We start from the raw sequence: 26,786 nt of genomic DNA on the forward strand, positions 1-26,786 counted from the left end.
ACTACAGTACTATTTATAATAGTAATAATATTGTGAACAATTGCCAACAATGGAGAGATGGACAAACTATTGTATAACCATTAATGGACTGTCCTTTTCAAAGGATAATTTAATAATTTTAGACAGGATTCATGTAATAATGTTAAGGAAAATGAGACAGAATTATCTATGGTATGATTTCTTTTCGTAGAAAATTCTGTGAGAGTTATAACAAATTACAAGCAGTAGTCTCAAAGGTAATTTTAAAATTTTATTTCTTCAATGAATATATATTACTTTTATGTATTTCCTTTTTAGTATAGAAATACATTGCTATAAAAGATTCAAACAATGCAGAAATTTACAGACTAAAAACTATAAAGGTCCTTCAGTCTCCTACCTAGACAAATGAAATCCAGTTTATCAGTTTATTCTTTTATGCATTTTGCTTTTGGTGTCATATCTAAAAAATCTTGACCTAACCTAAGGTAAGAAAGATTTTCTCTTGTGTTTTCTTCTAGATGATTTATAGTTTTAGACTTCACATTTGGTCTGTGATGCATTTGGGGTTAATTTTTATATGTGGTGAGAGATATCGATTGATTTTTTTGCATATGGATATCCATTTGTTCCAATACTATTTGATGAAGACTATCCTTTCTTCATTAAATTGCCTTTACATGTTTGTAGAAAAACAGGTATCTATCGATCTATCTATCTAGGTCTATTTCCAGATTCCCTGTTCTGTTCCATTGCTTTATTTGTCATCATGCCACTACCACTTTGTCTTGATTTGGGGTAGATGATAGAATTCTAAAATGGTCTCCAGTGACTGTTGTATAATAATAGAAGGGACCTGTAAATATGATGGGCGATCACTCCTGTGATTATGTTGTGTTAATGTGGCACCGTTGACTAAGAAACTAAGATTATTCTTGGTGGACCTGACTTAATCAGGCAAGCCCTTGAGAAGGAGTGTGTTTTTCCAGGAGAGATTCCAGGTACAAGGGGAGTTCAACACAGGTGAAGCTGCTGCTTTTCAGAATAAGAAGAGGCAAGAACTGAGGGTGGTCACTAAGTTTATGGTAATTAGCTACAAAGCGGTAGAAAATAATTGCTGTATGATAAGTCTTGAAATCAGCTAATTTGTTCTTTTTCAGAGTTGTTTTTGGTTATTTTGGATCTTCTACATTTCCATATGAGCTTTTGTGAGTTAAGTTTATCAACATCTACAAAAAATCCTGCCAGGATTTTGATTAGAATTGCACTGAATCTGTAGTTCAAATTTGGGAGAGAATTGACATCTTAACAATATTGAATCTTCTGACCCACCCATCTCTCATTGTTTATTTAGATCTTTAATTTCTCTTACAGTGTTTTATAGGTTTTAGTGTACAGGTCTTTTCCGGGTTTGGTCAGATTTATCCTTGAGTATTTGATATTTTTTGATGCTATTGTAAATGGTAGTGTTTTATAAATTTCAATTTTTTTAAGTTTATTTAATTATTTTGAGAGAGAGAGCATGAACAAGGGAGGGTCAGAGAGAGTGAGAGAGGGTATCCAAAGCAGGCTCCACACTGTCAGCACAGAGCCAATGTTCTGGAACTCAGGAACCACGAGGTCATGACCTGAGCTGAAACCAAGAGTCAGATGCTTAACCAACTGAGCCTCCCCGGTGCCCCTATAAATTTCAGTTTTTGAATTTTTATTACTAGTATGTAGAAATACAATTGATTTTTGTATATTGATCTTATATCTAGCAGTCTTGCTAAACTAACTTACTAGTTGTGGTAGGTTTTTGTGTGTACGTATAGATTCCACTGAATTTCCTAAATAAACAATTATATTGCTTGCAAATTCTGCAGATTGTGAGTTTTATTTCTTACTGTCTAATCTGTATGGCTTTATTCCCTTTTCTTGCCTTATTCTACTGGCCAGAATGTCCAATGTATAGAATTGGTGAGAATGGATAGTTTTGGCTTGTTCCTGATATTATAAGAAAGCGTATAGACTTCTGTCATTAAGTATGATATTAGCTACAGGTTTTTCAAAGATGCCCTTTATAAAGTTGATGATGCTTCTGTTTTTGGTTTGCCAAGAGGTTTTATCAGGAATAAATATTGGATTTTTTCAAATGCTTTTTTTTGAGTGTCTTTTTAAAAAACTTTTTTCTTGGGGCGCCTGGGTGGCGCAGTCGGTTAAGCGTCCGACTTCAGCCAGGTCAGGATCTCGCGGTCCGTGAGTTCGAGCCCCGCGTCAGGCTCTGGGCTGATGGCTCGGAGCCTGGAGCCTGTTTCCGATTCTGTGTCTCCCTCTCTCTCTGCCCCTCCCCTGTTCATGCTCTGTCTCTCTCTGTCCCAAAATAAATAAATAAATTTAAAAAAAAAAACTTTTTTCTTAACATTTATTTATTTTTAAGAGACAGAGACAGAGCATGAGTGGGGGAGGGGCAGAGAGTGAGGGAGACACAGAATCCAAAGCAGGCTCTAGGCTCTGAGCTGTCAGCACAGAGCCCGACGCGGGGCTCCCACTCAGGAACCATGAGATGATGACCTGAGCCGAAGTCGGACACTTAATAGGCTGAGCCACCGAGGTGCCCCTACAGGGTTACTTTCAAAGGAAAAAAAAAAAACTTATCTTTTCTTGTGTTTCATTTTGAGTAATTCCTATTGTTGTGTCTTCAGGTTTATTATTCTTATCTTTTGTAATGTCTAATCAGCTGTTAATCCAATCCAGTGTATTTTTCATTCTGTGTATTGTAATTTCATCTTTAGAAGTTTCCATTGGAGCTTGTTTATGGCCCATGTCTATAACTTCTTGAATATGTAATAGAGTTATCATAACTTCATTGATTTTCTAGTCTGCTAATTCTGTTTAATCTGTATTAGTTCTGGGTCAATTTTGATTGATTTGTTTTCTATTATAGGTAATTTTTCCTACTCTGGATAGAGAGTAGGCATCTTTGATTGGATGCCAGACATAATGGATTTTATCTGTTGAGTGCTAAATACTCCTAGTAATCTTGAACTTTGTTGTAGGATGTAGTTAAGTTACTGGAAAATAATTTGATTCTTTTGGATCTTGATTTTAACATTTGTTTGGCGGGGGGTGCCTGTGTGGCTCAGTCGGCTAAGTGTCCGATTCTTGATTGTGGCTCAAGTCATGATCTCACACTTCATGAGATCGAGCCCCACGTTGGACTCTGTGATGACAGTATGGAGCCTGGGGATAATCTCTCTCTCTTTCTCTGTCTCTGTCTCTCTCTCTTTATCTCGCTCGCTCTCTCAAAAATAAATAAACTTCAAGAAAAAAAGATTTATTTGACTGGACCAGAGACCTGTTCATTGTAGGGCAGGGTTTTTCAATATCAGCACTCAATATCAACATCTTGAATCAGTTATTTCTTTGTTGTGAAGGGCTATGCTGTGCTTTGTAGAATGTTTAACAGCATCTGTAGCCTCTGCCCTTTAAGTGACTCCCTACTTGTAACAACCAAAAATGTCTCCAGAAATTGCCAAATGTTGGGGAGGGGGTAGCAAATTGCCCCCAGCCAAACAACTACTGCTTTAGGATTAATTTTGTCTTACTACTATGCAAGATCTTCCTATGCACTTTGCCTAATGCCCCATGAATTGTGAGATTCTTTTGTTTTTTTTTCAGTCTGTTTGAGGTAGGCATTTGTATTGGTCTTGTGTGTGTACTGAGTGTTGTTCCCTCTAATCTTTCTGGGTGGTGCTTTTTTCAGTCCTGTTTTGTTTCCTCGTGTGTATGTGATGATCAGCATTTTAGCTGCATATTCAAAGGACAATCTCTGCAGATCTCTGGGGTTCTGTCTTAGTCTTTTCAGGCTACTATAACAAAAATACTGTAGACTGGGTGGCTTAAACAAAGCACACTTACTTCTCAGTTCTGGAGACTGAGGAGTCCAAGATCAAAGCCCAGCAGGTTTGGTATCTGGTGAGAGCCTGACTCTTGCTTCATAGTCAGTCATCTTCTAGTTATGTCTTTAGGTGGTGGAAGGGGTGATAAAATTCTCTGGAGTATCTCTTAAAAGGCAACTAATCCCATTTATGAGGGCTCTGCCCTCATGACTAGTCACCTCCTAATTGGGGGGTTAGGATTTCAATATATGAATTTTGGAGAGACAAAGCATTCAGTCTATAACAAGTTCTCTGTCTGTGCATCTTTCTCTTCTCCAGTAATCTATTTCATGAACACTAGCCACCTGGATCTCCCCAGACCCTCAGCTCTATCTCCTCAACTCAGCAAGTCCGCCAGCCCTCACCCATTTTGTGTCCTGTATCACACATGACTTGGAACCTCTCAGGGCAGTAAGCTGGGGCAGTAGGGTTCACTTTGTATTCTGTCTGGCAGCGATCTTTTTTGTCTGATACCCAGTGTCTTGATGCTGGTTTTTCTCTCCCATGTATTTTGTCTATCATTTGGTTATTTGTGGTGGGAGGGTAAATTTGGTCCCTCTCATTAAATCTTGGTCAAAAATGGAGTCCCTTTAAACCTTAATTGATTCATATTAATTATTGATTAAAGCTGAAAGTGTTCTTAAACACTAACTTAATTTCATTTTTTTGGATTTATATGAAACTCATAACCATCATATCTTTGTTCAAAATTTCCTGTTCCATGTAGTTTCTATGGCACAACATAAATACTAAATTGGCCCTAAAGCCTTTTATCATCTTTTTAATATACCTCTTTAGTGCAGGTTTTCATGGTGTTACATAAATATGGGCCTCTATAATGTAGTAGCATACAATTAAAGGACATGTCCTGACCTGATGAAGCACATTAGTGGAGTGTGTCATGTTTTTAGGACATTGCCACAGCAGGCTCAAAGACTTCCAGAAGGCTTCCTTGTGTTACTCGTTTTGTAGCAGCTAAAACACCAGCATCAAACTCTGATTGTTGGCCCAATTGAGAGTATAGAGAACTGGTGATCTAAGACAGGGGGAAAAAAAAGAAAAAAACAAAGAGAAGATCATTTTGAACAGTGTATGAGACAAAACCGTACTGAAGGATAATGCTATAAGGATGGGAGTGACTTGGAACCCATTGGTGGTAAGCTGTTTGAGAAAGGAGAAAGGTAGCAGAATAGAGAATAAAATGACAGAAGAATCCAGCCTTGTTTTGTGGGAGATGAACTCCGCAAATTTGCTACATCGTAACTGCTGCAGAGTTTGTATGTAACAGGTGTGGTTGGATATTCAAAGATGAAGAAATTTATTCTGAGCATATCTTTGGGGAAGAGAGATGTATGTAGTGGGTGGGATGAAACCATCTGGATATATATATATATATATGAACTAAAACATACCAAAGTCATTTTAATGGAATTTTGTATATATGTGATAACTTACATAAAATGATATACATCAGTGTGTATAAATTCAATGTGGTAAACTGCATAAAACATGTTTGGGATGGCGATGATATTCTGTAGCTAAAAAGAGCTGAGTAACAGTTTATGTAGCTCTTTAGTACATAAGAATTAGGCAGCTTTTTAAAGCATACAGATCCTTATAGGCAGATGTGCTGTTAATGTTCTAAGACTGAAAAGCTATTGTGGATTGATAATATGAAAAACTCTGTTTGGAAACAAAATCTGATTAAAGGCTTCCAAAAATTAGGATTGCTTTTTAGTAATTAAGAAATAAATATTTAATAAGCATTTCTTGTTGCCTGAATATTTTTGATGGTGTAAGTGGTGGTGCTCATGTAGTTAAGTATCTGCCTTTTTCAAGTATTTGTAAGTCTTCATGGCAAGAGTTTGTGTGGGTAGGGGAAGAATGTAGAACAGTAGCAGTTTTTTTACTTTTCTCAACATATGTAAGCATAGAAGATTTATCATAGCCAAAAGTGCATATTATAAGAAAATGATAAACACCAAAATCAAGAATTATTTCATCTGGGAAGGGGAGGAAGGGGACAGTATCAGGGAGGGACATTCAATTGTATTGATGTTTTGTTTTTGGCCTTTTAAAGCAAACTTTTAAAATATAGTTTAACATACGTAAAGTGTAGATCATAAGCATATAGCTTCTTGAATTTTTATAAAATGAACATAACCTGTATGACTAATACCCAGATTAAGAAACAGAACATATATTGGAATTATTTGATATTTTTTCAAACTGGGTAGTGGACATTTGGGTATTTCTTTTTTTTTTAAATTTTTTTTTTTCAACGTTTTTTATTTATTTTTGGGACAGAGAGAGACAGAGCATGAACGGGGGAGGGGCAGAGAGAGAGGGAGACACAGAATCAGAAACAGGCTCCAGGCTCCGAGCCATCAGCCCAGAGCCTGACGCGGGGCTTGAACTCACGGACCGTGAGATCGTGACCTGGCTGAAGTCGGACGCTTAACCGACTGCGCCACCCAGGCGCCCCACATTTGGGTATTTCTTATGTCATTATTTTTTTGTTGTTGTTATGCTTTAAAGTTTGCCTACTGTGTTTTTTTAAAAAAATCGTCTCCTCTCTCTCTCTCTCTCTCTCTCTCTCTCTCTCTCTCTCTCTTTACCCCTCGTGGGATTCTCTCTTTCTCTGCTCCCTTGCTCACTTGCACCTTCTCTCTCAAAAAAAATTAATTAAAAAATCATCTCAGAAGGAAATAGGATCTTTAAAAATATGGAAGATGTCAGAAAACCCACATGCTTTAGTAACTGAGGAAAATACTTCAGGGAAATAAGTTTTTTCCATGTAGGCCTTTGTCTCCTGTGTTATCTTATAAACCTGATAGAGGCCCAAGTTACTGAAAGTTTTAGAATGGAAAAAGAACATTAACAGAACTATGTGGATTAAAGTAGTAAAAATAATTAGTACATTTCATTACATTATTGGCCTTTTACAATCACAATATAAAGTTTGGGTCCTCAAATATGAGTACATTGAAATGACAGTTTTCTTTTAAAAATTTTATCACTGAAATCTCAGTGATAGTTTAAGAAGGAAATTTCTTATTTAGTTCTATAATGGTATATTCAAAGTATGGAAAGAAATGAGCTAATAAGATACTTATATCTAGTTTATAGGCTTTATATCTGTTTAGAAATCATTTGTGTAGTGGGTAGAAATATTCTTAATCTAAGGGGTTTCCTAAAACTAGTTCTCTGTCTACCTTGGTGGTGTTTCTTGTTTTTGTTTTCTCATTTTAGAGAAGTGGGAGATACTTATTCCATCAAACATGAAGATTTCTAAAATTTGATTAATTTTTATGTATCAGGTATCTATTTTAAGAAAAGCATTAAAATGAGATTTTTCTCGATTCTCAGCAGTAGGCTTTTTCTAATGAAGTTACACTTGCTATGGTGTGGAAAGGCCACTTGTAGAGTAATTTTTTGTAAAAATGTTTAGTCATTAGCCTTCCTTCTTCTGTGGGGGCCATATCATAAAATTATTAGAATGTTAATCTACTGAAAACCAATCGTTTGGGTTTTTTTTTTTTTCCTTTTTACTCTCTTCTAGAAGCCAATAGATCAGAGTAGAAAAATTATTGTTTCTGGTATGTTTACGTGTATTTGGTCTTTAAAGGAGTTGTTAGGACACACTGAAGTTTTTGTTTTGTTTTCCTGATTTCCCTGGACAGGCAGTGGAAAAGGAAATGGCTGTTCCTAATCACCTCTGCATTCGCCGCTGGACTACCAAGCATGTAGCTGTTTGGCTGAAGGATGAAGGCTTTTTTGAATATGTGGACATTTTATGTAATAAGCACCGACTTGATGGAATCACATTGCTAACATTGACTGAATATGATCTCCGGTCTCCTCCTCTGGAAATCAAAATCTTAGGGGACATTAAAAGGTTAATGCTCTCAGTCCGAAAATTGCAGAAAATACATATTGATGTTTTAGAAGAAATGGGATACAACAGTGACAGTCCCATGGGTTCCATGACACCTTTCATCAGTGCTCTTCACAGCGCAGAGTGGCTCTGTAATGGAGAGCCTTCACATGACTGTGATGGACCGATCACTGATTTGAATTCTGATCAGTACCAGTACATGAATGGTAAAAACAAACATTCTATTCGAAGATTGGACCCAGAGTATTGGAAGACCATATTGAGTTGTATATATGTTTTTATAGTATTTGGGTTTACATCTTTCATTATGGTTATAGTCCACGAGCGAGTGCCTGATATGCAGACCTATCCACCACTCCCAGATATATTCTTAGACAGGTAAGTTTTGTTTCTAGTTGCCAAGTTTGCAGAAGGTTGGAATAAAAGTAATGATAATATAGTTATGCTAATTATGTTGTTTGTTATTATTTTGGTTGATACATACTTTCTACTTATCTGGTAGCATATGAAGATATGCTTTGAAGTCGCTTTTTTTTTTTTAAGTTTATTTATTTTTGACAGAGATAGAGTATGAGCATGAGCTGGGGGAGGGACAGAGAGAGAAAGAGGGAGACTCAGAATCTAAAGCAGGCTCCAAGCTCCAAGCTGTCAGCACAGAGCCTGATGCGGGGCTCGAACTCACAAACTGTGAGATCATGACCTGGGCCAAAGTCAGACACTTAACCGACTGAGCCACCCAGGTTCCCCTGTCTTAAAGTAAATTAGACCTTAAGCTTGTGTGAGTGGGAAAAGCCACTGCTTAGTTTATTTTTTTTATAGCTATATTATAGCTCCTTGGGCAGTTCACATTTTAAAAGGGTTTCCTGGAATGGTGTCTATAATAAATGGAATTTGGTTACCTTTTCTTGATGAATGGGGTTTAAAAGCTTTTCCAAAAATATGGGGAAGGCTCCTGTATCACCAAATAAATTGGAATTATCACAAATAATACAAATTGATTCATTGATAGTATCCTCTTGTTTTTATGAAGTGTTGCATGCATAAAAAGGAATATAGTATATGCATATGAAAAATAAGAATAGAACAAAACTCAAAACTATTAGTTTTTATATTTGTGATTTTAAAAATCTGTTTCAAGTTTGTAGAACTTTCCTGATTGTTTTTATAAAATATTTACCCTTCTGAAAGTGCCTTGTAGAATGTTTTTTTTGTTTAGAATGTGTTTTTTTTTAATGAAGTGAATTAAAGTATTCGTGTTGAGATGGCAAAATGATGTACATATCACATTTTTGTCCTCACAAACCCCGATTTAAAGTGTAGTAAAGAGGTTTTTGTTTAAGTCGTAAGCCTACAAGGATGCAGCAGATAAGAGAGGAGAGAGTAGCCATACATTTTTGGAAGTTTGAAAGTAGGTGGATGAGTGGCAACAAACAGACCTAAAATAATCAAATTCTAAAACAGCAATTAGGAAAAATGAGAACCAACCCAGTCTATATTGCAGATTTCTCAAAACTCTGGATATTGCAGGTGAAAGGGTGGTGCTAAAAGAAGAATCTAATGAAAACTGTTGAAGAAACTGTTAGATCCTTATATCTCCTCCCCTATTCTATACAGTTTTCCCAATTATAAACAGAAGACCCTAAGGAAGTAAGGAAGAAAGCATATGGATATCTAAGGAAAGAGTATTGGAGGCAGAAGAAACAAGTTGTTCCTTGCTCCTTGTTCTTTGTTCCAAGTTGTTTCCTTATTCCAAGTTGCAACACAAGTTGCAGAAATCCTGAATTGGTAGGGTACTTAGCAGGTTTAAAGAACAGCAAATGAGAGCTGGGAAGAACAGTTGGAGATGAAGTTTGAGAGGAAACAGGAATCCAGATTGTATAGTGACTTGTAGATTATTGTGTGGATTTTAGCTTTCATTCTGAATGAAAAGGGAAGCCATTGGAAAGTATTTTAGAGAAGGAGTGATCTAACTTCCATTTTAAAAGGTAACTCTGGTTGTTGTACTGAGAATAGCCTGAGTGTGGACGTGAGTATGGCCAAATAGGGATTAAATTATTGAATTCACCTTGACAAAAATGAGGTGCATTGGATGAGGATAGTAGTGGTAGAGATGGTGTGAAAGAGTCAAGTTCTATTTATATATTTAGAAAGCGCAGCCAACAAGATTTGCTGATGGATTTGCATGTAAGGCATGAGAAAAAGAAAAGTCAAGGATTACTCCAAGATTTTTGACCTGACCCTTTGCAAGGATGGAGTTGCCCTTTACAGAGATGGGAAGACAGCTGACTTGGAAAGAAATGTAAGGATTTGGTTTTGGACATGTCAGATTGAGATATCTTTTACACCAAATCATTATGTCAAGTAAGAGATGGAAGGATGAGTTGGAGTTCAGAAAGATGTAGGCTGAAATTTGGAAGTTACCAGCACAGGTAAAGCTGTGATGTTAGATAAGGTCTTCTAGCGAGTGAGTTAAAAAGTGGGAAGATTAAAGATTGAACCCAAGAACATTCTTTTCTTTTTTTTTCTTTTTTTAAATGAGTGGCCTGTTTTATATTTCCTTATTATTTTTTTAAATCTTTTAAATGTTTATTTTTGAGAGAGAGAGAGAGAGAGAGAGAGAGAGAGAGAGAGAGATGGAGCATGAGCATGGGAGGAGCAGAGAGAAGGAGAAACAGAATCTGAAGCTGTCAGCACAGAGCCCAATGTGGGGCTCCAACTCACAAACCATGAGATCATGACCTGAGCCAAAGTCAGACAGTTAACCAACTGAGCCACCCAGATGCCCCCAAGCCCAAGAACATTCTAACAGAAATCAGAGAAGTAAGGCAAAACCAGTAAAGAAGACTGAGAATGTCAGGGCAGAGAGAGAAAGTAGTATCCTGGAAGCCAAGTTAAAAAAAAGTATTGTAAGAGGGCAGGAATAATTAATAATTAGCTGTTTTTAAGTGCTACTCAGGGATCAAGTAAAATGTGGATAATTGACCATCAGATATAGCAACATTGACCTTCACAAGAGTTAGTAAAAGCAGAAGCTGATTGTAATGGGTTCAAAAGAGAATATGAGACTTACTGAAATTTACCTAATGGGATATAATCCACAAATAGGAAACATATGCTCATTGTGACAGTTGCTCATTGTGACATTATTTGTAGTAATTGCAAATATTAGAAATAATATAAATGCCTATCCTTGGAAAACTGGTTGAATATAATACTCTGCATAGCAGAGTACTACTAAATCACAAAGAAGAGTGAGGAAGATTTTTAAGAACTGATATGAACTGGTTTTAAGTGTGAAGCAAGGAAAATATAAAATGAGTGAAACAGCTCTTGTTCCATAAATCAAGGAAGTGCATAAAACCAATGAAAGCATGTCAGAAGAACATATGAGCTGGTTTGAAGGGACTTGCACTGATCAAACTAGGGCAATTAAAACATCCAAAAGCATAATGATGGTAATGGATTCTAATATATTGAGTAAAAGAAAGAATTTGTGAATCCATAGTGATAAACAAAAAATGGTCTGGCAAGAGGGGAAATTCTTCAAGAATGATACCAGCAAATAAACATGGATGGCCTATTTTGCAACATCCAGCATAGTAATTGATTCAGGCAGGTCATCAGTGGATGCTAAAATCATTAGGTGAAAGATCAAGAATGTTTACATGATTTGAAAATAATCATCTCACATACTACTTAATTATAGGAAGAATAAAGTAGCTTTCCAGTGTCATGATCTGACATGCATTGTTTTAACCAAATGATCAAATGTAGCATTTCAAACTGACATGTGCATTGGATGTGATGTTCACAGTATCAACTATATAATAATCTTGCCCTTCCAAATGTAACCTAAGTCTAATCATGAGGAAATTATCAGACAAATCCAGAACAAGGAACAGTCTAATAAGACAGCTGATCTGGACTCTCCAAAAATGTAGATATTATAGCAAACGGAAGTCAGGGAGAGAGAATTGTAGGGATATTGAAGAGCTGTAACCAAGAGCAATATATGCACTTTAATTGGAACCTATATCAAGAAAAAATATATACTGTTGACATTTTGGGGACATTTAGGAAATTTTGGGTATGGACTTCATATTAAACAATGTTGTCTAACAATCAATGTTACAGTTTCCTGGGTATAATAGTGTATTGTGTTATGAAAAGGATATCCTTTTTCCTAGGGGAATCATGTTGTAGTATTTAGGAGAGAAGTGTCATAATGTCTGCAACTTACTTTGCAGGGGGTGGGTTCAAGTTCTTCCAAAACAGTATGTGTGTGTGTGTGTGTGTGTGTGTGTGTGTGTAGGTATGCATAGAAAGAGTGAAAAAAAAATGTGGAAAAAATGGTAATTATTGTACGGTGGATTTTTTTTTTTTAAACGTTTATTTATTTTTGAGACAGAGAGAGACAGAGCATGAACGGGGGAGGGTCAGAGAGAGAGAGGGAGACACAGAATCCGAAACAGGCTCCAGGCTCTGAGCCGTCAGCACAGAGCCCAACACGGGGCTGGAACTCACGAACCGCGAGATCATGACCTGAGCCGAAGTCGGACGCTTAACCGACTGAGCCACCCAGGCGCCCCTGTACGGTGGATTTAAGTGAAGACCTTAAAGTATTTATTCGTTCAACTTTTCATAGCCAAGAAAAGTTAAAAAAAAAAAAATTGGTTAGAGTTGATAAGAGAGAAAAAGAGAATAGGAAGAGAGAAATTGGAAACAATCAAATCTTAAAAGGTTTCCTGTAAAGGTGGTAGAGAAATGGAGCTGTATCTTGGACAGAGAAGGAAAGGATAGAGAGTCACCAGGATTTTAGTTTGGGATGGGCTATATTATAGTATGTTTGTTGTATTGATGATAGGAATGACCCAATTTAGGCGGAGGGGAATGATGTTAGGAGGAAAGAGAGGGACATGATCAGAGTCATGTCCTTGAGTAAATGAAAAGTGATGGGATCTAATGGGTAGGAGAGGTTGGTTTAGGCACATGGACTGTTCATACATAACAGAGAAGATAGAAAATACAGGAGCACATTATTAGATGTGATGGTAGAGCATGAGGAAGTGCTCTCCTGATTGTTTTTATTTTCTCTGCAAATAGAGAGTTACAATGGAGAGAAAGATGGCAGTTTGAGGAAAATGAATGGGGTGTAAAATAGTCATCTAGGAGAGTGAGTAGACTTGTGTGATGTAGTAGCAGCACTGATGGCCTCCTTGAAGTTAGTAGTCATGTTGGCATGATGTATTTTTACTACCTCACTCAAATAGGTGGATGGAATAGGTGGATAACTGGATTTAATAGGCAGGGTTGAAGGTTTGCTAGGCAGCATGATGAAGGAAGACCAGGCAAGGGAGTGATTATAATGACTGGCCATGGACTCAGGTGGATAAGAAGGGACATGAGGAAATGAGATAGGTGAAGGACAGTGAAAATGTTGTAAGATCAATGGATTTTAGGTCTCAAAATTATTGAGGTTGGGAGTACTAGAAGGAATAAGCTGGAAAGCAAAGAGGTGTTGGTTAATATAGGATTCTTGAAATTAAGATTATGAAAAATAATCTTAGTAATGACAAGATCCAGGTTATAACCATGGGTGCAGGTCACTGAAGTAGAGTAAAAGACAAGGCCAAAGGAGAAGTAAAAAGATAAGTGAGAAGAACCCAAGTTACAATAGAAGTTTTAGAGAAAGTGACAGTGAACCAGAAGCTGAAGTCTTCAAGAAATGAGAGAATGGATGCTGAGGTTCGATAGATGCCTATAACCAAGGTGTAGTGGGAGAAAGGTGGAAAAATGACCTGAGAGAGAAATGAGGATTTTATTTTAAAGTGTACAATCCAGTGGGTTTTATTATATTTACAAAATTGTGCAACTATCACCACTAATTCCAGAATATTTTCATTACCCCAGAAAGAAACTCCTATCCATTATCAGTCTCATTCCATTCCCTCCTCCTTCCATTCCCTGGAAACCACTAATTTACTTTCTACACCTGTGAATTTGTCTGTTCTGGACATTTCATATAAATGGAATCATACAATATGTGGCCTTTTTTGCGTGTGATTGGCTTCTTTCATTTAGCATAATTTTTCAAGATTCATCCATATAGTAATATGTATCAGTGCTTCATTCCTTTTTATTACAGAATAATACTCCATTTTATGGATATATACTACATTTTGTTTATCATTAATCAGTTAATGAATGTTTGGGTGTGTCCACTTTTTGGCTGCCATTAATGCTGCTTATGAACATTTGTGTACAAAATTTTGTGTAAACATATATGTAATTTTCAGTTTGTAATGGGGATATGAAGCCAAATTTTGCCTAACTCCCTATAGTGCCACCCACTACAAATCTTCATGCTCTTAAGCATTGAAGCTTTATTCATAGGAGAATGGTAACAGGTGCTATCAGTGTTTTTCCTGTGTACTCTCAGATCTCTTTTTCATTTTCTTGCATGTGGACGCCCCCAACATCCAGTAAATGTATCTGTGTTGGAGAGCTGCATCTGGGCTGCTGAATACATTTTGCCTGCTTGGAAAGAGAGGCAAACATGCTTAGGAATTTACATCCCTCCAGCAACGGCCTTTAACTAATGACTGATGAGATAGGGTATAAATATTTTATTTCTCTTCACCCTAATTGGGACAACTTTTAGGTCGGACCTACACTGTCTCCCAAAGTCCCCATAGGATTGAGCCATAATTACCCTTGCCATAGTTAACCCCACAAGCCTTTATTTGATGTCTCACTTTTACCCTGCTTCCTTGCCTTCCTAATCTCATTTTCTTACTACCCTAAGGTTTTCCCTTGGGAACACTCCTAAACACTTTCACACTGATCTTTGTTTCAAAGTCTGTTTCTGAAGCTTATGTTACACAATTTCAAGACCTTCAGTACACCTTAAACAGAAAATTAGGAGATAGGGATGCCTCTATAGGCAGGCCCACTTAAAACAGTGAGAAAGGATAGCTGATAGCCATACTAGTAACAGAAGAACCAGAAGCACTATAAAAAGCAAACATAAATAATGGAAAAACTAGACTAGCCTGGAGCTTAACCTTCATTTCTCAGTAATCCTGAGGTCATTATCATATTCAGTGTAATAATCAGTGTTCATAATCATGATTATTACCAAGTAATGGTAATAATAACCAAAGTTAAATTTTTATCTAGAAAAAAAGAGGCATGTACATGTATAATGCATTTTAGATAACTTTGTATCAAAATAAAATGAGATCTTGAAAAAACATTTCCTCACAACATTCCACTAAAATAACAGTAAAAAGGAGATGAAGGGGAACCCTATAATCCTATGAAGGCAATAGTAGTGATAATGATGAATATTTGGAAAGTAGGAAGTTGAGGGCCTATTATAAGATTAGGAACCGGAGCTAGCAATGTCCAAAAGGGGAGTTAGTGTTGCAGAGCTCCAGAAAAACTCTCTAAACAGATGGCACCAGGTATCTGTCACAACCAGGTACAAATAGGAGCCAAATATGGGCGAATTGGTTGAAAAGCTTTTAGACTTCCTCTATTCCAACAGAAGATAGATGGTATAGTCTCCAGAGTAGTTAAATGTGAGGGACTCTGGACTCATGAGAACAAAGGTACCTAGATGTGTTCAAGGTGATTACTATAAATTTACATACTGACCACTGAAACTTCTAGCTCCCTTCCTTAAGTAGCCAGACTTCTTATCCCCATTCTCTCCCAGCACCAGTCATCTAAGCAGGAGAACAGATCCCTCTCCTTGGAAAACCTACACAAGAGAAAAGGACTATAGATACAATGGTAGGGGAGATATCCCTATCTCATCAACCAGACCCCTTTATCACTCTACCATGAAACCCACAACATGAGAAGCTCAATCTATGCGCACAGAGCTTCAAATTATTTTTTTAGTGCTTCACTGTCAAATATGAATGGTCAAGAATGATCAGACATTTAAGGACAAAAGACCAATGCAAACAGAAAAAAGCAGCATGGGAAACACAAAATAGCATAAGAACACTTCAAAAAATAAACCATATTCTCACAGATGAGATGTTATGTTGCATTTTATGAGACAGTAACAGTAGGCTATAAAAAAGGAAAATTCAGAAGGAAAAAAGCTTTTGGAAATTTAAAAATGAAAGTAGAAATTTAAAATCCAGCAGAATAATTGGGATACAGATATGATAAATTGCCCTGTATGTAGAACAAAAATGAAAAGTAGAGGAGAAAAAGTAAGATCAATCCATTTGGCCCAACAGTGAACAAATAAGGGTATTAGAATACATAGAGAAAATGAAGGGGAAGATATTACTTAGGATATAATAAAGGAAATTTCCTGAATTCAAAGGATGTGACTTTCCAGATTGAAATGGAAAATTTCAGAACACTGGATTTTAGGCTGAAGATCCTAAAATTTAACTTCTTTTTTTTTAATTTATTTTTTTTAATCTTTATTTTTGAGAGAGAGAGACAGAGTGCAAGTAGGAGAGGGACACAGAGAGAGGGAGGCACAGAATCTGAAGCAGGCTCCAGGCTCCGAGCTGTCAGCACAGAGCCCAATGCAGGGCTTAAACTCACAAGCTGTGAGATCATGACCTGAGCTGAAGTCAGAAGCCCAACCTACTGAGCAACCCAGGTGCCCCCTAAAATTTAGCTTCTTAAGAGACAGAACAAGTAACATAGAAAAGATTGGAAATCTAAATAGCATCAAATTCTTTGCAACAGTGGAAGCTAGAGGACAAGACCTTTAACTTTCTGAGACAAAATAACATCTAACTTAGAATTCTCAGTCCAAGCAAACTGCCAATTAGTTATAACGTTAGACCGAAGGATAGTTTTTAAATTTTTTTTTAATTTAAATTCAAGTTAGTTAACATATAGTGTAGTATTGGTTTCAGAGTAGAATTTAGTGATTCATCACTTACATGTAACACCCAGTGCTGATCCCAACAAGTGCCCTCCTAATTAATGAGCCTCACCCATTTAGCCCATCCCCCCACCTACTCCCCTCCAGCAACCCTCACTTTGTTCTCTGTAGAGTCTCTTATGCTTTGCCTCCCTGTTTTTTATCTTATTTTCCCTTTCTTCCCCAATGTTCATCTGTTTTGTTTCTTAAATTCCACGAGTGAAATCATGCTATTTGTCTTTCTCTGACCTATTTGGTTTAGTATAATATACTCTAGTTCCATCCACATTGTTGCAAATGGCAAGATTTCATTCTTTTTGGTCACCGAGTAATATTCCATCTCACACACACATGCATGCACACACACACACCACATCATTATCCATTCATCAGTCAGTGGACATTTGGGCTCTTTCCATAATTTGACTATTGATAGCGCTGCTGTAAACATTGGGGTACATATGCCCCTTTGAATTAGCATTTTTGTATCCTTTGGAAATACCTAGTAGTGCAATTGCTGATAGACCCAAGGATATTTTTAAGTTTTCAAGTCTCAAAATATTTACTTTCCAATCCCACAGCTACTAGAATTGCTAAAATGAAAAAAATTGATGATAACGCCTGATGAGGATTCAGAGGAACTGATAATCTCATACATTGCTGGTAGAGATGCAAAATGACAGAACTGCTTTGAAAACAGCTTGATAGTTGTGGTGTTTTTTTAATAATTTGTTTTTTATTTTAGAGAATGCAAACGGGAGAGGAGCAAGAGAGAGAGAGAGAGAGTGAGAGAATATCCTAAGCAGGCTCCATGCTCAGCATGGAACCTGACACAGGGCTTGATCCCATGACCTTGGGATCATGACCTGAGCCGAAATCCAGAGTCTGACACTAAACCGACTGAGCCACCTAGGCGCCCCCTGTTTGATAGTTTCTTAAAAAGTTAAACATATCCTTAACATAACCCTTAACAGTTTCACTTCTAAGTATTTACCTAAGAGAATTGAAAACATATATCCATGCAAAGACTTGTATGTGGTCTTTATTCAAAACCACCCAAAACTGAATATATCCAAATATCCATTACATATCCAAAATACCCATCAACCAGTGAATGGAAAGGAAATTGTAGATAAAGAAAGGGTAAAGAATTATACATGCAGTATATATGGGTAGATCTGAAATATATTATACTAAGTGAAAATAGGCAGATACAAAAGGTATCTAGATAAATACTGTGTGATTCCATTTATATACCATTCTGAGAAAGGCAAACCTATATAGGACAGAAATCAGTTGACTTGTTGCCCCAGAGCTAGAAGTGAGAGAGGGGGTTGACTACAGAGGGGCACAAGGGAACTTTTTGGAGTAATGAAAATATTCTATATCTTTATAGTGGCGGTGGTTATATGACTGACAAATACGTTTGTCAACCTCATTGAACTACACAGCTAAAAGGGATGAATTTTTTGGGTTGTAAATTAAACCTCAATAAATCTAACATTAAAAACAAGTTTGTCCTTCAGCCTGTCTTTCTCAGAAAACGAATGGAGGAAACAAAACTAAAGAGTAAACTGAAAAAGACGAGTACTTGGATTCAGGAAACAAAGAATCTAATATAGAAAAGAGGAGTTTACAAGGTGAAAGTCGAGTTTTACTTCAAAAAAAGAGCCATACAGGCAGACTAGAAAATGCAACCGTACTGTGTGATTCCATTTATATGCCATTCTGGGAAAGGCAAACCTTGGGATCATGACCAAACCTACTAAATTTGAAAAAAAAAAAAAAGAAGAGCTCTAAGAGAGATTTCCCCAAAAGGAAAAATTGAATCGGTAGAATAGTTTGAAGCTGAATTGATGATAGGCACATAAGAAACAGAGCAAACTAAAAAAAAAAGAAAAGAAAAGAAAGAAAGAAAGAAAGAAAGCTTTTTTAGCTCTAGAGAATTATAAGAATTTCTACAAGAAAGGGATTTAATTATTGTTCTCTACTGACTCAGCTGCAAATGGTATTTAGAAACTTAAGTAAAAGCCAAAAATTATTTTTTAAAAAATTGTGAAACTGTAGAGAATAGGGGAGAGAAAATGGACTGTGGCAGCTAAGAGATATAATGCTAAATAAAACACAAGAGTGAAAGTGATTGCCTCTGGGAAGCAAGAATTAGGTAGGGGGTGGGGCAGAAATGTATTTTCATCCTAAACATTGTAAAATTGTTATATATATATATATATATATATATATATATATATATATATACACACACACACACACACACACATACACACATACATATATACATATGTATTATTTTTAAATGTTCATTTAAAAATTTATATAGTTAAAGTCTTTTAAAGGAATTTTTCTTTTATTTAAAAATTTCTGATATGTGATAACCTTTTCCCCTAGTAATGCGAGATAAATAAGGCAGCAATAGATTAAAAATACATAGGAGGAATCTTTTGAGGTAATAAATGACAAATCCCTGGCTAAAGATGATGTATTCTCTTCACTTACTCTGAATAAGGTTTGGTTGGATAAAACTATTAATACCTTTCTTTCAGATTTCATGTTTTATTTTTAAAGGATACGTTTATTTCCTTAGTTATAAAATTAATACATTGTACAAGAAATTTTAGTGGAAATGTACAAAGAATAAAAATAAGACAATCAGGGGTGCCTGGGTGGCTTAGTTGGTTAAGCGCCTGACTCTTGATTTCAGTTCAGGTCATGATCTCACAATTTGTGAGTTCAAGCCCTGCATCAGGCTCCATGCTGGCAGTGTTGAGTCTGCTTGGGATTTTATGTCTCTCTCCCTCTCCCTCTTTCCCCACCCTACCCCCTACCCCGCCATAGCTCACGCTCTCTGAATCTCTCAAAGTAAATAAATGGGAAAAAAAAAAAAAAAAAAAAGACGATCACCTGGAGATGATATATTTGCACTAATTTATTTCCACCTTTACCTCCTTTCCCCCTCTGTCTTCTCTTTCTCCTCCTTCACTCTTTTTATTTATTTATTTTTTAAGATTGTAAGTAATCTCTATACCCAACATGGGGATCAAACTTAAACCTCAAGATCAAGAGTCACATGCTCTACTAACTGAGCCAGCCAGGTGCCCCTTTCTCTTTCTTTTTAAATTAGGAAATGTGACATGTATTTTACCAGTGAATAACCACAGGAGCTGTGGATTTGGTGAGGAAAGAGGGGTCAATGGAAACAATAGAAGAAAACAAGGATATAAAACAAAGGAGGGCAGAAAAAGGAGTAAAAACGATTTACTGCCTCTAAAACAAAACTAAATTAAAAAAAAAAATTACTATAGGGAGAAAAGAGTCAAGTTCAAGCCCCAATTGTCTGGATTCTGCAGTTAGCACATCATGCAAGAGGCGAACCCTTTCCCATTGATGTTTGTGGGCAGTTTCGTATCCAGGTCTACCATTCTATGGGCGGGGGGGGGGGGGGGGGGGGGGGGAAGGATTGTCACCTCTTCACAGAGAACCATTAATTGGGAATCAAAAACAGCAAAAAAGTTTTGATAAATGAGATATTTGATGAAACAGATCTTTCCCCCAGGTTCTTTAAATATCCTCTCCTAAAAGAGGTAAAAGTTATAGAAATAAATTTTGAAGAGTATCATGTTGCAAAAGGTGTCACATACATGCACTTCTTGTCAGTATGAAATGTAATTTTTTTCTATTTCAGTGTTCCTAGAATCCCATGGGCCTTTGCCATGACAGAAGTATGTGGCATGATTTTGTGCTATATTTGGCTCCTGGTTCTTCTTCTCCACAAACACAGGTACCTCAGTTATTCCATTAAAAGACAAAATGTTTTTACTGTCTTGGATAAAGTTCATCAAACCTTGTTTCTCTCTTTGTAGTTTCCTTGTTAATTTCCTTTAGCCATTATGGAAAATGTTTTGGGTTTGATCAACAAGAAAGTCACCGTGAGGTAATACCTCCATATTTAGTTACATTCTGAATATTCTGAACACAAAGATCAGAGTTGGCAATGTTCGGCCATTAGCCAATCGCTAACAGTCTAGCTTTAACTTTCTTTGGAAACAAACCGGAAATATCACTTTTTGTGGAAGGATAGAAACTCCTCCAAAGACGGTCTTTGGACAAGGATAGTGCTTGAATGGAAGACATTGTTCTCTGCTTGCAGGAGGCTCATTAGAAAAGGGATTATTTTGCACACCATGCACATCTGTCTAACCAGTGTGGTTTGCTTAAGATGGTGTAGGAAATTGATGAATAGGGAAAGTGCTTCTTTGGCACTTCCACTAAGAAATATAAAGGAAAAAAAATTTTTTATTAAAAAAAAACGTATAAGGGAGGCTTCTTTCCTACTTTAGTGAGAGGAAATTACTTGATTTAAGTAAAAAGGCATAGTGAAGAAAAAATTTAAAGAACTCTAAAGTTTGTGGATCTGCTATCTGTTGTCTTTGGACACTGATGAGAAATAGGGACAGTTTCTTGAATTTTTGATCGGTTCTCCTCACCAGGAAGTGCTTGAGGTAAACCGCTGATGGGCTTCAGTTCCTAAGCAGCAGTTATTGCATCGCTTTGAAGGTGAAAAGAAAGGTTGATGATTGCTATTGTTGTCACACTCTCAGGCTGTATTGTGCTTCATTCTTTCCCATTTTCCAGCAATATTTTTAACTCTGAATTGCTTAAAACCAGAGGTGATTTAAGAACATGTATATCACTGGTGCTCTCTGATTTAACTTTGACTCACAAGACCCGGTGAATTTGAATTTATCCACTCTTCAAAACAGGAAACTGTGGTAGGTTTAGCAAAGCATAGCAGTGGCCAGTTAAATGCAAGTTTTGATGTTTAATTTGTCAAAGAAAGTGTTTCTTAAAATGTGGTCTTTGTACTACTTTCATTAGACTCACCAGGCTTCTTGTTAAGATGTAGATTCCTAAGCTCCATCCCAGGTGTACACACTAAAATTTGAGATGTCTTAACCTGTATTCAATGCTTTTTTGAGGGTGGGAAGAGCATTTCAAAAACGTGTAAAGCATAATTCCTGTTTTTAAGAATGTTATAGTCTGTTTTGGTTTAAGGCATTTAAAAAAATAATATGACAGTACAAGTGATATTACAGTGCAGTTCAAAATTTTAGGTTTACTTAATATAAAACTTGGTATTAAAAAAAACAGTATTAAAAAAATTTTTTATGTTTATTTTTGAGAGAGAGAGACAGAGCACAAGTGGGGGACAGGCAGAGAGAGAGGGAGCCACAGATCTAAAGCAGGCTTTAGGCTCTGAGCTGTCAGCAGAGAGCTGGAGGCGGGGCTTGAACTCATGAACTATGAGATCATGACCTGAGCCAAAATCAGAGACTTAACCAACTGAACCACCCAGGCACCCCAAAAGACTTAGTATTTTATACCCTACGTTTAACTTAGGAGAAGTTAGAGAATGTTTATTAGATAGCTACTATCGGTAACCAATTTATGGTGTTATTAATCAGCAAAAAATTCCCCAGAATCATGTGTTTAGTTTTACCTCTCATAAAATAAATAATTTATGAGCGATAGATGAATAACAGGGCTAACATTAAGCTAAGAATCAGGCTAGGTACTAGTCTTACTTCTTTCTCACTAACTCCTTTACCTTCTCTTAGCCATATTTTCTTATCAGTGAAATGATGCTCCTAGGTCTGCACTGTCTAACATGGCAGGTACTAGCCACATCTGGCTATTTAAATTAATGAAAATGAAATAAAATTAAAATTCAGTTCCTTGGTTGTACTAGTCACATTTCAAGTACTCAGGAGCCACATGTAGATACCTTATTAGTGCGGTTATAGAGCATTTCCATCATTGCAGAAAGTTCTATTAGACAATGATGCTTTAGATTGAAGAATTCTCTAAAATTTCTGTCCTCTTCAAAGAGTCTAGTTCTAGTGGTTTTCCTGTCTGTTCTTCCTTTAAGTAAACACTTGATGCCTGGAGTTTTTTGGTTTGCTTTCTTCTGATCTTTCTCTCTTTTTTGGTCACTCTGTTTACAGGTCAATACTTCTTCGAAGGCTCTGTAGTCTGATGGGTACTGTGTTCTTGCTTCGCTGCTTTACCATGTTTGTGACCTCCCTCTCCGTGCCAGGACAGCACCTGCAGTGTACTGGAAAGGTAGCCTGCTACCTCTTCATCATTCTTTCCTTTTGTTTTTGGTGGGTTGATGGCACCATATATGTAATAGGGCTAAGATTTTGCTTTTAATAGTAAAATGTGCTTTTAAGTATTTTCAATATCTGTAAGAAATCTCTATAGATTTCTAGATCTATAGATCTCTATAGATTTCTAGAAATAATTTGGTAGTAATCTTAAGCCAAAATCTACCTCCCTGTTACATCAGTCCATTGAAACTGGTTCTGTGCAGTGAAGCTATAGAAAGCAAGTTCCTTTTGGGGCGCCTGGGTGGCTCAGTCAGTTGAGTGTCCGACTTTGGCTCAGGTCATGATCTTACTACTCCTGGGTTCAAACCCCACATTGAGCTCTGTGCTGACAGCTCAGAGCCTGGGGCCTGCTTCGGATTCTGTGTCTCCCTCTCTCTTTGCCCCTCCTCCCCTGCTCGTACTCTCTCTCTCTCTCTCTTTCTCTCAAAAATAAACAAACACAGAAAGAAAAGAAAACAAGTTTCTTTCAATTGTCATTTTCCCTTTCCCACTATCCTGAACATCTTTAGTTCCTCATACGACATGACTCTGGTCCCTTCAGTGTCCTCATCACTCCTTTTTTAAAAGTTTTGCAGTTTGACCATATTCCATTTAAAGCATTCTAAACTCTATTCTAAACTTTACTCTTTCCTGGGGTATACTAAATAATGGCTGATTTATTGTTTTTGTTTTAAACTTTGTAGCTTGTTTTGCTATATTGTAGACATATCTTCTCTTTTGATTAAATTGAGAGAGGAGAGATTATGCAGATGGGAACAACAACAAAACCCAGATAACAAAAAATTTTAAAAACCTGAAAACCACCTATACTATACAAAATTGGCCTTTGAGACTCATTAAATTTGGACAAAAGAATTTATTATCCTACTATTATAAACTTCCATGCTTTAGTTATGTATTCCCTAATATTCAAATGTATGTGTTAACAGCTTTGTTGTTATTTTAATATTGTTTGTAAAGTGTAAAACATAATTGTCAGGTCTTCTATTGCAATGTAAATAGCTGAAATGCCAGCAAGGGAAGATTAAGCAGCCAAAGGAGATCAAGAACTAAAAATACAGGGGCGCCTGGGTGGCGCAGTCGGTTAAGCGTCCGACTTTAGCCAGGTCACGATCTCCCCGTCTGTGAGTTCGAGCCCCGCGTCAGGCTCTGGGCTGATGGCTCGGAGCCTGGAGCTTGTTTCCGATTCTGTGTCTCCCTCTCTCTCTGCCCCTCCCCTGTTCATGCTCTCTCTCTGTCCCAAAAATAAATAAAAAACGTTGAAAAAAAATTAAAAAAAAAAAAAAAATACAGCCCTTAGCTGAAGGGTAACAAAACTTTCTCTAGGTATTAGGACACTGACCAGTAAGCAAGGGGGAAAGGTTAATATGACACTTAGGATTTCGTGTAAAGGAAATGTTTTATTTTTCTAAAAATATATAAATTGAAAAGTGAAAGCTCACATGGGGCTCAATTGGTTAAAAAGACTTCAGCTCAGGTCATGATCTCACGATTCATGAGTTAAAGCCCTGCATCGGGCTCACTCTCTCTCTCTCTCAAAAATAAACATTAGGGGTGCCTGGGTGGCTCAGTCGGTTAAGCGTCCGACTTCGGCTCAGGTCATGATCTCACGGTCCGTGAGTTTGAGCCCCGCGTCGGGCTCTGTGCTGACAGCTCAGAGCCTGGAGCCTGTTTCAGATTCTGTGTCTCCCTCTCTCTGACCCTCCCCCGTTCATGCTCTGTCTCTCTCTGTCTCAAAAATAAATAAACGTTAAAAAAATTTTAAAAAATAAATAAATAAATAAATAAACATTAAAAAAAAAAAGTAAAAGCTCACACAATTTCCTCTTTCACCCATCCCATAAATAATACTATTAACAGTTGGGTATATAGCCACATAGACTATTTTTAAGCATGCTTACACATTCACATAAGTTTATATAATAGATACTTTTTAAATAAAAGATGAGATTATATTGCAGATATTGTTCTTTTAACTTATGTTTTATTTAATGTTAATTACTTTTTTCTAAAGAAATGCATATGGTTATACCTCATTTTTTTAATAGCTGCAGTGTCCCATTATATGATTTACCAGTTTCCAAATGATACACACTTATGTTGTTTCCAAATCTTACTCTTTATAAACAGTGCCTTTGTAAACATCCTGGTGCATTTATGTATTTTCACTTATTTAAACATCTACTTAAGATAAATTCCTGGAAGTGGAATTATGACCTCAAAGAACATGAACATTAAAAATAGTGATGATATTGCTCAAATGTTTACCAGAAAAGACAAATTTTTTACTACCTACACTGTATGCATATCAGTTTTCCCACTCTCATGCCAGCACTACTTATTATCAATTTTTAGAGTCATTGTCATTCTGATTAATGAAAGATAATGATATGAGACCTCTACGGTCTTATGTTTTCTATTTAAATCTTTACTCTTCTGAATTTGTTTCTGTACATGGTGTGAAATAGGGATAGAACAATTTCCCCCAAATAGTATGGTAATTGATTAGAAGAGATTTTTAAAAAGAAATATATAAGCTTATTACACTGAAAAGAGAATTTCCTGTAGCTGAGGGATTTAATTGTTGGGTCAGCCACTAAAGAGAATAATATATGTACATAGCGCTACAACATGTACTACAAAAATAAATTAGGTACCATTCCTCTATAGTATGGATAACCCTTTTTCTGTCTCTAATGACTGTTTTTCATTATCAGTTAGTTATATGTGGACATTTCTATTCAAATTTGCCCTAAATACTGTTAATTGCTTTAAATTATAATATAACCTACTTATTGACCTGTATTATTTGTTGCAGTTGTTAAAAATAGAAGGTTAAGGTGATAGTAACTAGCAATCAAGTCCCTTACAGTGAACTCCATAGGGCATTTTCATTGAAATAAAGTAATTGCTTGAAATCTCATTCCCAGAAGTAGGAGGTTTAGGGACAGAACCAAGAACCTGCCTGTTTTTGAAATGTAACAATGGACCCACCCTAAGGAAAGAACTACTTAAAGCAGATTTTTGTACCTTGTCTCATTAAGGCATCTTAGTCCGTTATGTTTTAATTTTTATTTTTCTGGAAGAATATTTGGGACATTTAAAATTGGAAGGGATAGGGAGACTTGAGTAACTGAGAAATGATTGCTTTCTTTTGACTGGCATCATTTTTTTCCTGTGCCTGGCTGAGATACATTTTCCTAGCAGTCTCTGTGCTTCACTGCCTAATTTCTTACTCTTACAAGAGTACTATCTGCAACGCTGTTCTTATTAGAGGGCTTAGAGGAACCAAACCATGTGTATTTTAGTAACTTCTCTTTCCTTTTGTCTAATAATAAATTCCTCTTCTTGTCCTGCCCTGCTTTTTTTTTTTTTTTTAAATCTAACTGGCTTTATTAAATGATTGATGAATTGGGCAGCACCCCATCTAGCAAGTAGAGTGGCATTCTAAGACTTAGGACTTTAGAATTGGTCTTCCTGGATTCACATGTGAACAAAGATTCACATCCTCGTTGTGTTACTTACTAACCGTGTGACCCCTCTAAGCCAGTTTCCTCATCTGCACAATTGAATCCTTTCATAAGATTGTTGTGGAAATTAAATACAGTAACACATAAGACACTTAGCAGTATACCTTACACATAGTAAATGCACACTAAATTCTAGCAATTTTTTGTACTGTTATTATGTGTTAAATGCCTTTAAAAAAAAGTGACCTTTACTCAAACTCTTCCTCAAAATGGATTGCTTTTTTAAGCTTATGTGTGGGAGTTGGGATTAGATTTGGCTTTAAATAACAGGAAATTCAAGGTGGCATGGTTTAATAAACAAATGGTTTATTCTCTCTCATAAGAGAAATCTGAAAGTAGGTCATGTGTAATTGTATGGACTTAATTAAC

General features: G+C 36.5%; 1 protein-coding gene across 5 annotated transcripts in view; it reads left to right on the forward strand.

Moving 5' to 3' along the window:
• The window catches only part of SAMD8 (sterile alpha motif domain containing 8), a 52,489-nt gene that overhangs the window by 20,231 nt on the left and 5,472 nt on the right, over window positions 1-26,786 (forward strand). For 4 of the 5 annotated variants that reach the window (XM_058696764.1, XM_058696765.1, XM_058696768.1 and 1 more), the window contains 3 exons: window positions 7,583-8,175; window positions 20,403-20,498; window positions 22,723-22,840. In XM_058696764.1, the coding sequence (XP_058552747.1) occupies window positions 7,583-8,175; window positions 20,403-20,498; window positions 22,723-22,840 (807 nt within the window). Of the gene's footprint in view, window positions 1-4,178; window positions 4,311-7,582; window positions 8,176-20,402; window positions 20,499-22,722; window positions 22,841-26,786 lie in introns of all 5 variants that reach the window. The other variant, XM_058696767.1, reaches the window with a different exon arrangement.

The sequence above is a fragment of the Neofelis nebulosa genome, chromosome 13 (assembly GCF_028018385.1).
Source record: "Neofelis nebulosa isolate mNeoNeb1 chromosome 13, mNeoNeb1.pri, whole genome shotgun sequence".
Taxonomy (NCBI): domain Eukaryota; kingdom Metazoa; phylum Chordata; class Mammalia; order Carnivora; family Felidae; genus Neofelis; species Neofelis nebulosa.